Below are 12,238 nucleotides of genomic sequence, written 5' to 3' on the forward strand. Positions count from 1 at the left end.
GTCCAAGTCACCCTGCATTCTCAAAACATCCTCCTGATATTTCACACTGCCACCCAGCTTTGTGTCATCGGCAAATTTGCTAATGTTACTTTTAATCCCTTCATCTAAATCATTAATATATATTGTAAACAGCTGCGGTCCCAGCACCAAACCTTGTGGTACCCCACTGGTCACAGCCTGCCATTCCGAAAGGGACCCGTTAATCATAACTCTTTGTTTCCTGTCAGCCAGCCAATTTTCAGTCCATGTCAGTACTCTGCCCCCAATACCATGTGCCCTAATTTTGCCCACTAATCTCCCATGTGGGACTTTATCAAAGGCTTTCTGAAAGTCCAGGTATACTACATCCACTGGCTCTCGCTTGTCCATTTTCATAGTTACATCCTCAAAAAATTCCAGAAGATTAGTCAAGCATGATTTTCCCTTCATAAATCCATGATGACTCGGACTGATCCTTCTACTGCTATCCAAATGTGTCGTAATTTCCTCTTTTATAATTGACTCCAGCATTTTTCCCACCACTGACGTCAGGCTAACCGGTCTATAATTCCCTGTTTTCTCTCGCCCTCCTTTCTTGAAAAGTGGGACAATATTAGCCACCCTCCAGTCCGCAGGAACTGTTCCTGAATCTATAGAACATTGGAAAATGATTACCAATGTGTCCACGATTTCTAGAGCCACCTCTTTAAGTACCCTGGGATGCAGACCATCAGGTCCTGGGGACTTATCAGCCTTCAGACCCAACAGTCTATCCAATACCGTTTCTTGCCTAATATAAATTTCCTTCAGTTCATCCATTATCCTAGTTCCTTTGGCCACTATTACATCTGGGAGATCGTTTGTGTCTTCCCTAGTGAAGACAGATCCAAAGTACCTGTTCAACTCGTATGCCATTTCCTTGTTCCCCATAATAAATTCACCCGTTTTTGTCTTCAATGGCCCAATTTTGGACAACTATTTTTTTGCTATTCACATAACTAAAGAAGCTTTTACTATCCTCCTTTATATTCTTGGCTAGTTTACCTTCGTATCTCATTTTTTCTCGGCGTATTGCCTTTTTTGTTATCTTCTGTTGCTCTTTAAAAGCTTCCCAGTCCTCTGGTTTCCCGCTCATCTTTGCTATGTTATACTTCTCTTTTATTTTTACACTGTCCTTTACTTCCCTCGTCAGCCACGGCCTCCCCTTACTCCCCTTAGGATCTTTCTTCCTCTTTGGAATGAACTGATCCTGCACCTTCTGCATTATTCCCAGAAATACCTGCCATTGTTGTTCCACAAGTGAAACATCCTACATGAGCACAGAAGGAATTCTCAGCAAAATATGATGAATCTGATTGAAAGGAGTTATTGAATACAAGTCAAGTTGTTTATTGTCGCATACACAAGAACAGTGAAGAAAAGATTCAGTGAAAAACTTGCATCACAGGCACGTAGATTTAGCCAACTCAGAATATAATTCAGACAAGATAGTGGAACAAAGAAAACTGCACAAAACCAGACATTAATGCAAAAAATAAAACAATCAGAGGTGGGTAGTACTTCCACAGTGAACAACACCACCCTGGGGAGTATTGCAGAACAGAGGAATCTTTGAGTAAAAAGACATGGTTTCCTGAAAGTGGAGCTACAGGTAGACAAGTAACTCAGGACACTGGTAAGGCTGCACTTAGGTATTGTTCAAGATTTGGTCACCCTGCTATAGATAAGGTTGTTAAACTGGATACAGTGCAGAAAAGATTCATGAGGATGTTCCCAGGACTTGAGGGACTGAGTTATAGGAAGAGTTGATAAGGCTGAGTCTTTATTCCTTAGAATATTGGAGACAGATGAAAGATGAATAAAATCATGAAGGGCACAGACGGGGCAGGGTGAATTAACTCGTCTTTTTCCCCAGAGGTTAGAGAATCAAGAACTAGAGCACATAGGTTTATAGTGCGAAGGGAAAGTTTTAATAGGAACTTGAAGGGCTTACTCCAATACATACTTGGAATGTATGCGAAATGAGCTGCCAAAGAAAGTGGTTGAGGTAGGTACAAAATATCTTCAAGGACAGTTGGGTATGTACACAGATAGGAAAAGTTTCTAAGGTTATGGGCCAAATGCTAGCAAATGGGATAAGCTTGGCTGGGACATCTTGGTTGACATGGACCAGTGTACTGAAAGGCCAGTTTCTACACAGTGATTACTTTATTAAGCACAGGATTGTATCTACAAACTTTGTAATAAAGCGGCCACAAGTTGGAACCCAGTGTGGTCGTCTGCTGCTGTAAGCACATCCACTTCAAGTTCTATATGTTGTGCATTCAAAGAAGCTCTTCTGAACAGCACTGTTGTAACACGTGATTGTTTGAGTTACTTCTGTTTAAGCAGTCTGGCCAGTCTCTTCTGACCTTCCTCACTAATAAGACATTTTTGCCACAGAACTGCTGCTCACTGGATTTTTTTTTTGGTTTATCTCTGTGATCTCTAGTGACTGTTACGCATAAAAACCCCAGGAGATCAATAGCACCAACAATCATTCCACAGTCAAAGTTACTTAGATCACATTTCTTCCCCATTCTGAAGAGCTGAACTTGGCCATGTCTGTGTGCTTTTATGGATTGCCACATGATTAGATATTTGAATTAATGAGCAGGTGTAGCTAATGAAGTGGCCACTGAAAGTATGTTAGATAAGTATAAAATCAGTGCTCTGGAGAATTGTTTTAGCTCTGGAGCTGACTGACTGGGAAAATGTTTGGGTTCCATGACACAAAATGCATTTTAAATTTCATTTATGTAATTACAATAGACAGTAGGTGCAGGAGTAGGCCATTTGGCCCTATGAGCCAGCACCACCATTCACTGTGATTATGGCTGATCATCCACAATCAGTACCCCGTTCCTTTCTTCTCCCCGTATCCCTTGACTCCGCTATCTTTAAGAGCTCTATCTAACTCTTTCTTGAAAGCATCCAGAGATTTGGCCTCCACTACATTCAAAAAAAATTTGTTTTGCCTGGATGGATTTGAAACCAACCCACTGAATCAAACCCCACAGAATAAATTTCAATAACCATATATTAAAGGAACAATCAGGTGAAAGTTCTGCGCAACACAGTTGTGGAAGTATCGGTGAACTACTCTTGTAAATCATTCTGGCCTTGATCATTCTGATGATGCATTCTGTGCCTATCATGGGTGTCATTTGTAGTTTTGGATTAAGGGGAGCCATCTACTTTCAGCAAGGAGGTAAGCAGTTGATCAGCCTATTTGTACTTACTAACAAGGGATACTGCTAGTCAATATACAGCTCTGACAGTGTAAATCAAAAGCTCATTTTCTGAATAATTCTGGCAGCTATACATCAGAGGACTATATTCTACCAGACACATCCATACAGTTTTCCAGAATTGAATCAACTTGAGCAGGGATGGCTATTAGATTCATCATATTTTGCTAAGAATTCCTTCCCTGTTCGTATAGGACCTTTCAGCTGTGATTTCATTTTTGGAGAGAAAATGGTGTCCTCCTATCTGGGTATAGTAGTTAAAATTTGCAGTTAATGGTACACCAGAACATAAGCCAAAATCCTCTCAAAATCTCTGTAGTAGGTAAATACTATATGTTACATTGTCATTGGTAGCTGCTACAACATTTCACGACCTTGCTTAACTGACCACTTATTGGCTGCTTTAGAGCAAAGAAAGCCTCATATTGAGAATTGGTGACAGCTTTTGACAATCCTGTTGTGCATGTGTATAAATTTATCTTAATCAGAGTGAATTCCAAAATAACAAGGTGATCAATCAAATTTTTCTCTAAAGTACATTGTCCTGAAAGCAGCAGCATGTTGTTTCCAGTTACGAAAGGTGTAATTGAACTTACTATCATATAGAAACTTAACTAATGGAAAAGGATAGCTTGTTTTACATCTAGGATTAGATTGGGAATATTTATAAATTGTACAGTTTATTGTCACACTAATGATTGCTTAACCAGAGCTGTGAGCTCTGATTTAAACTTGTTTTAACTCCAACTGTGATTCAAGTTAGCTTTTTTTATCTTGCACTTGTATTTTTGAATTGCAAGTGGATTCAAAAATCAGGTCTACAATGCTCAAGAAAAAAAACAACTATACATTTTTTTGGCAGATATAATCTAGATCCTTTTCAGCAGTACTCAGAAGAGCAGGTGTGGGATGCACTGGAGCGAACACACATGAAAGAATGTGTAAGTACAGCTGAGAATTTGTTTGGTAATAGTTATAAATAAAAATGCATATCATCTGAAGCACTATAAATTTTCAAGAGAATAATTTGTATTTGTAAAGTATTTGATAGGTTAGAGATAGTTTAGTAAACAATCTTATGTTTTGGTTTCGATAGGAATTGAAAATGATATTTATCCCAGTGTTACTTTGCATTTAGAATGTATTCAGTAGTATAAACTTGGTTTAAATTCAACTGTGATCCAGGTTAGCTTTTTTAGTCTTGCACTTGTATTTTTGAATTGCAAGTGGATTCAAAAATCAGGTCTACAATGCTCAAGAAAAAAAGACAAATTAGTTGCTTTTGAGGAATGGGTCAGTAGCAATGATCCACCAAATTAATTGAGTTTGAGGTAGAGTACAGGGAGCTTTAATTTGTGTTCATGAAGTGAAATATTTAACTGGCTTTGATAAATGCTTACACTAGGAGTACAGCTAAATATTGAGATTTTGTTTTTAATACAGCTAGCTTTTATGAAGCTTGTAGCTGCAAAGAACTCTTGTACATTACAATGGCAAGTAGAAAAAAAACAAACATTTCAAAGTAGATTGCCATTGTCATAAGGTGCTTTCAAACTCACTATGGTTGTTTTACACTCAATATAGATTTCTCAGCTGCCTTTAAAGCTGGAATCTGATGTGATGGAAAATGGAGAGAATTTCTCAGTCGGAGAAAGACAGTTAATATGTGTGGCGAGAGCACTACTACGGAGGTGTAAGGTAAGAATTGAAGGGCGAGTCAGATTCTTTATGGATGAACTTGTATCATAATCATTCCATGTACATCTAGCTGATCATTGTGTGTAAAATTGGATCTAAAGTCATGAAGAGAAAGAGAGCACAGAAACAAGAGGGCATAGGTTTCGGATGAGAGGAAATAATTTTAGAGAGGATTTGAAGATAAAGTTTTTTTACACAGAACATGATTGTATCGTGGAGCTTGCTACCATAGGAGGTAGTGGAGTCAGATATAATCACAGCATTTAAGAGTTATTTAGGCAGGCATTTGTATTGGCAAAGCCTAGAAGGATACAGATGGGAAATGGGGTTTATGTAGGTGGACAAAGGTTGATGTGGATATGATGTATGTAAGGGACCTGTTTCTGTGTTGTACACCTCAGTGACTCTATAAAAGTGCCCTTCAGGTTTAGAAGTCTGTGGCAGCCATCAACTGCCCATTTACCACAAATTCCAACATTAATCCCATTTTTTCTTTCTTCTCTGCACATCCTCATCCACTTTCCGCTGATTTTACCACTCATATACATATTGCAGATAATCTACAGTGGCACAGTTAACCTTCCAATTACATTTTTTGCTTCTCCCTTGATAGCTGCTATTGGGAACAAACATGGCATGTTAATTTGTGTCATGAGTGTTTGGAATCAACTGATTTCATGTATGTTGCTCACTGCTGTGCCTGGGCCAGTAGTGAGTGTGTGAATACATAAAGTAATGAAGGTTTGTTGTGTGGAAAAATTAAGGGAGAATGTATATAAAAATCTATGTATACACAGGGGCAATAATAAACCTATTTGCAGCAGTAGCACAGGCATGTAGCATTCACAAGAAAAAACGTAAATTAAATTACACACAAATTTTACAGAGGAGAACACAATTAGAAAACCAAGTCTAGCTTACTGCAAAGTGGTATTGGTGTGGCTAAAATATAGTGATTAAGGGTTCACTGGTTGATCAAGAAATGAATGGTTGAAGGGAAATAACTCTCCTTGAACCTGGTGGTGTGCAACGTCAAGCTTCTGTGCCTCCTGCTGATTGTAGCTGTGAAAAGATGGTATGGCCTGGATGATAGGAATTTTTGATGCATGTTGTTTTCTTGAGGCAGCACCACTTGTAGATGCTACTGATGATAGGGAGGGACGTGCCCGTGATGTGTTGTCAGAGTCCACAGCTTGAACTGCCGTATCAGACCATGACACAATATGAATACTTTCTATAGTAAATATGTAGAAGTTTGTTGAACAATCAGAACCTCCTACTAAAGTGAAGACGCTGGCTCGCTTTCCTTATGATTGGATATATGTTCTGGACCCAGGACAAGTCATCCGGTATGTTAATACCCAGAAATTCAAGACTGCTGACTCTCTAGTGCCAACCCCCCAGTGTAGATACACGCATGTTTGCCCTCCTTTCCATAAAATCTGAGTGATTTTGGGTATTTGGTTTTGGGGTTTCAGCTTTACTTGCGCTACAAATACAAGGTAACTTTTATCTTAATTATATTGCAATAGAGCTTATTGCCACCCTCACTGAAGAATTCCACACCAATCACAACTGAGGGAATAAAAGCTACAATAAGGGATTTCTTTCACTGGGGTGATCAATGGGTGACTGATTGGCAGCCTCAAGAAAGATCTGTGTAAATGTTGCTTGGAATTGAATGTTAGAGTTCATTTTTGTTTGCTGTTTTAAACAGGAAATTAATTCCATTGTATTTCAGAGATTTCTGTTCATGTATATATGAGGTAGAATTTTGATTTCATTATGTCTGCATGAAAAGATTCAGAAAAAAACATGCTTGTGTTCAATTTTATCATTAGTGTTTGGACCTGTAATTTAAAGTGGACACATGACATGACACTTTTTTAAAAACTCAGTATACATATACAATTTCAATAATATTTTTTGTAAAAACCCAACTTATTCCTGTATTTCAAATGAGAAAATCTGCAGATGCTAGAAATCTAAGCAACACGCAGAAAAGAGTAGACCAGTCCTACTGAAGGGTCTCAGCCCGTAGTGTCAACTGTACTCTTCCATAGATGCTGCCTGGCATGCTGAGTTCCTACAGCATTTTGTGTGTGTTATTCCTACATTTAGTGGTACTAATCAGAATCAGGTGTACTATCACTGACATATGCCATGAAATTTGTTGTTCTGTGGCAGCAACATGGTGCAATACATAAAATTTACTGTAAGTTATAATAAATAAATAGTGGAAAAGAGAAATAGTGAGGTAGTGTTCATGAACCATTCAGAAATCTAATGTAAGAGGGGTAGAAGCTGTTCCTAAATGTACCTTCTCCACGATGGTAGTAATGAGAAAAGAGTATGTCCTGGATGTTGAGAGTCCTTAATGCTGGATGCTGCCTTCTTTTGAGGGGATCACCTCGAGAGGTACCAAAACTTGACAAATCACATTCATAGAGATTTGACATTTTGCCACTTAGCTGTCCTACAAACTGATGAAGAAGTCTGTTTTACTCAAAGAAACATCCCTTTCAGGCTGTGGCTTAGAATCAATGTATCTTTTGCAACTGCAACTGTTGGTAATGCCATTCATCAAAATCACTGTCAGTCTTTTTGGGGAGAGCTCAATTTCACACTATGGTAATGAATTTTTTTTTCAAATTGCTGGTGGTTGAAATCTGAAATAAAAAGTTAAATATGCTGGAAGCACCCAGTGAGTTTGGAAACATTTGTGTTCAGAGAAGCATGGTTAACATTTCAGGTTGAAACTTCATCAGTAGTTTTGAACAGCAGAGAGATGAGACAGGGATGGATAGGCAAACAGAATACCCCTGAACAGCTGAGGCCAAGGTTGTTGCCATTTGGCAATTTGGTTGATAGATTGATGAGGGTAACTTGCGTACATCTGCTAAGATGGCAACACGCTCAGAGGCAACGGTCACTCTGGGTCCAATCAAAGGTGCATTTGTTTGTCTTGTGTGTCTCTTATGCCTCTTGCATGTTATTACTGGATACTAAGAACATTGACTACTGCAGGACCATCTCATCAGCAATTTGCTCAATAGTGATAGAGCTGGACTTACAGCATACTGTTGTGTTGTTGCTTGGAATGGTTGCATACTGTTATGTTGAGATAGTGCACAATCCTACAAAGGGTGTGTGTGATTGTCTTGCACATCTTCCTTGTGAATACAAGGCCCTGTTCCACTTTGATAATGTAGAATACTGCAAGTGCAGCAGTGGTTCATTGGTGAGACCAACAGCGGGGGAGTTGCATTGCCTTGGTTGTGGCAGGGACTAGGTCAAGTCTGCAGAGTCACCTGTTGCAGCCACCCAGGGGAGAAGAGGGCCAAGGCATTGTGGGAGAGACCCTGCAAAGCGTGCTAGAGTCTGTACTTGGGTTTGGGGCTTGGCCCCTCCCATAAATGCTGCCCTCCAGTGTTTGCTTGGTGGAAGAATAAGCTAGACCAGGACAATCTACCATTATGCCACTCAGGGACTTGGGCTATATTATTTATTTTATTTCCTTGTGACTGCATGTTTTTCCAAAATTGTAATCATATGTGGTTTTTGTGCAATGTACACTGCTGTTGGTAATGTGTTTTGCATCTTGGGCCCAGAGGAACACTGTTTCATTTAACTATATTGATGTATGGGTGAATGATAATTAAACTTCAACTTGGAGGGACAGACAGAAAACTGAGAATGCTGTCATTTCCCATGTGGTTGATGGTCAGACAGACTTAGTGAGCCATAGGACTTTTCTCCAGGGATATCACTGGATATCAGGAATTGCCCGGTTGTACTGGATACAGAAAAGGTTGAGAAACTGGATAGTATCTTAAATAAATTACTTGACTTTAGAAAACTTGTGCTCCAGAATGAGCCACATTCCAAGCCAAGCAGTTACAAATTCTGGCATGTACCCAATAATGCAGAAAATCACTTGTGTATCTCATGTCCCAGTAAACACAGGTCAAATCAACACAACAAATTATCAGTCAACACTCAATCATCAATTGTTTGATGGAAGGTATTATCAACAGCACTGTCAAAAGGCAATAAGCATTACCCTGCTCACCTGGCTCCATTAAAGTTTTAATGTGACCACTTGATTCTGGGCCTATTTGCACTTCATTCAAGATAGGTATAACAAGAAAATTCTTGATTTGCAACTTCAGTGTCCCACCAGATGGACAGTTGTCATGAAGTGTTTTAGTCTGTGTGTAAATTTCTGATTAATTTTACAGATTTTGGTATTGGATGAAGCTACAGCTTCCATGGATACAGAAACAGATTCTTTGGTGCAGGAGACAATCCGGGAATCATTTGCTGACTGTACAATGTTGACCATTGCACATCGTTTGAATGCAGTACTCAGCTGTGATCGTGTCATGGTGCTAAGTCAGGGCCAGGTAATAGAAATACCTGCCATTTATTAGGAAGAATTGTATTTATTTGGAGCCTTTTTAAACTTCAGACTGTCCCAAATCAATTTATAGGCAAAAACCTACGAACATCCTTGAAATGATTCACTATTATAGGCAATCCAGCAGCTTGTTTCCACACAGCAAGAAATAATGTGAAAGTGATCAGATAATCCTTCTCTAAATCATCTCATCAGAACTTGTATCCATCTAAAGAGCAGATAAGGCACAGTTTAAATGCCTGAGCTGAATGTGTTTCTCTGAAACTGCATCGACCGAGTGGAATATCAGCCTAGATTTTTTTATTCATGAAACCTGGAGCCATAATGTTCTGATTGAAGCACAAGTTCTATTGACTGAGCCACAGCTGACATTTAAATAAGAGAGGATCTGGAAAGCCAGTTGTTTTAACTGTTGTGCTTAAGTAAACATTTGGGGAAATACAGAAATGATGTTGAGTTGATCAATGCTGAACAAGTGTGGAACAATTGTACTTAACATTTTTCTTTAATTAGAGTGGATGTATTTTCCAATCATGAATATCGGTTCAATTTACTGTATAGTTTTTAAATTTGGGAGAGTTAAATAATAAATGGCATGCTTCTACATTTATGTATTTTTACCGTATATCTTTTAATGCTGTGGCTTGGTTTAATGAAGTAATATTTATTCTTTCAGGTTATGGAATTTGATAAGCCGTCTGTTCTTTTATCCAATGAGAACTCAAGATTTGGTGCAATGTTTGCTGCTGCTGAAAATAAGGTTGCTGTAAAGGGCTAATAAAATCGATGGGATTTTCTCCAGAATCATGGACTTGGTAACTGTGGCATGTTGCCTCCAATTCTCTATCCAGGGACAACACAACCTCAGTTTTATAGCACCTTGCACCATGTACCTTCAGAGTGGTTCCAGCTGCTCTGTCAAACGTTTTTTTTTTCATTATTTTCATAATAATAAACTGAGTTAATTATCTTAACTTGAAATGCACTCTTAAGGTTCAGAGAGCCTCTGATATTGATAGCTCCATATGCCTAAAGTTAAGCTTTACACATTACAGATCTATAAATCTGTACATAGAATATTTGAAAAACATACATGCTGTACTTTACTTTGTATTCTATTTTTGCACTATTAATATTGTGCTTTCTTTTGTATTCTATCCTGTACAGTTTTGCACTGTATCAGTCTGCTATTTAACTGTGAGACAGTTGTCAATGTCAAGCTATATTTATATAGAATAAAGAGTGCTTCTATTCATAAATCAATATATTAAAATATATGACTGTTTTATCCAGACAGCATTGAGTGTTGCTTGGGCATCAGTATAGAATGGAATATTTAATAGAATTCTGATTTTAGAATGACACTAGTTTGTCTGGGTTCTTTGTTATTGAGTGAAAAAATATATCTCAGGATCAACTTGCATTTTACTGTATGATTTGCACTGTTGGAAATTATGTACTGTTGGTAAAAGTTATTTACTGAAGTCCACATGAAAGTGGTCACTCCTGTTGCCATAGAAGCTTATTACATTTGTCCAGACAATGTTGCATGTATTTGTCACCTTGTACTTTTTAGAGCCTTAGCATGATTTTGCAAACTAAGCAAACCTGCCTTGTTAAATCTTTAAAATATAAATAAACTATTTTCTACCTAATATCTAGGTTTTTTTTAATCTGCTTCAATAAATTTATTCAATAAGACTTTGAACCCATATTAATCCCATGTGCTATAATCAGGGCAGGAATAGCATGATAGTATAGATTAATGAGTGGCCGAGGGAATGGTGAATGGGGCAAGGTTTCGGATTTCTAGATCACTGAGATCTCTTCTGGGGAAGGTATGATCAGTACAGAAAAAGATGAGTTACACCTGAACCCAAGGGGAACCAATATCCTTGCAGGCAGATTCACTAGAGCTGTTGGGGAGGGTTTAAGTGAATTTGGCAGGAGGTGGGAACCGGAATGAAGATGGGGCAATTGGTATACAACGCATTGTGTTAGTGAGACTGTGAGGAAGGACATACAGATGATAGGGCAAAATTTGCAGTCAGTGGGATAAGTTGAAGTGTAACATGGGAGGAAAAAATCAAAAGTGTGATGAATACAGGACTTGAAGGTGTTGTATTTGAATGCATGCAGTATATGGAATAAGGAAGATGACTTTGTAGAGCAGTTAGAGATTGGCAGGTATGATGTGGGCATCACTGAGTCATGCCTGAAAGAACATTCAAGGATACAATGTAATGAAAGGTCAGGCAGGTAGGCAGAGGTCAGTTGGGTGGCTCTGTTGGTAAAAATGAAATCAAATCCTTAGAAAGAGGTGACCTAGGATTAAAGATAGCAAATCCTTGTGGGTAGAGTTAAGAAACTGCAAGGGTAAAGGACCCTGATGGGAATTGTATACAGGGCCCCGAATGGTAGCCAGGACGTGGGATATAAATTACTAAGGGAGATGGAAAAGACATATAATAAGGGCCAAAGTTGATTGGAAGGGGACACTAGCGGGAATGATGGCAGAACAGCAATAGCTAGAGTTTCTGGGAGCAGTTTGGAAAGCGCAGGATAGATATATCCCAAGGAAATTCAAAAGGAAAGATGAGGCCACCATGGCTGACAAGGGAAGTCAAAGACAGCATAAAAAGCAAAAGAGAGGGCATATAGTGGGAAGTTACAGGTTTGAAAATACAGACCATATAAAAGATGATACCAAAAGATTTTTTCCTAAATATTAAAAAGTAAAAGAGAGGCAAGAGTGGATATTGAACTCCTGGAAAATAATGCTGGAGTTGCTGTTACCAAGGAGAAGACGCTTAGGAAGCTATAAAAGATCTGGAAGTAGGTAAGTTAACTA

General features: G+C 38.6%; 1 protein-coding gene across 2 annotated transcripts in view; it reads left to right on the forward strand.

Moving 5' to 3' along the window:
• Positions 1 to 11,042, forward strand: part of abcc5 (ATP-binding cassette, sub-family C (CFTR/MRP), member 5) — a 123,110-nt gene extending 112,068 nt beyond the window's left edge. Inside the window, exons 27-30 of one of the 2 annotated variants that reach the window (XR_012098393.1) lie at positions 4,132 to 4,210; positions 4,713 to 4,762; positions 4,854 to 4,967; positions 9,209 to 9,228. Coding sequence is in view for 1 of the 2 variants with exons in the window: in XM_073041261.1 (XP_072897362.1) it covers positions 4,132 to 4,210; positions 4,854 to 4,967; positions 9,209 to 9,373; positions 10,064 to 10,165 (460 nt within the window). In the remaining variant the exon portion in view is untranslated. Of the gene's footprint in view, positions 1 to 4,131; positions 4,211 to 4,712; positions 4,763 to 4,853; positions 4,968 to 9,208; positions 9,374 to 10,063 lie in introns of those variants that run through there. The other variant, XM_073041261.1, reaches the window with a different exon arrangement.
• Positions 11,043 to 12,238: the final 1,196 nt, after the last annotated feature.

This window comes from Hemitrygon akajei, chromosome 3 (genome assembly GCF_048418815.1).
Source record: "Hemitrygon akajei chromosome 3, sHemAka1.3, whole genome shotgun sequence".
NCBI lineage: Eukaryota > Metazoa > Chordata > Chondrichthyes > Myliobatiformes > Dasyatidae > Hemitrygon > Hemitrygon akajei.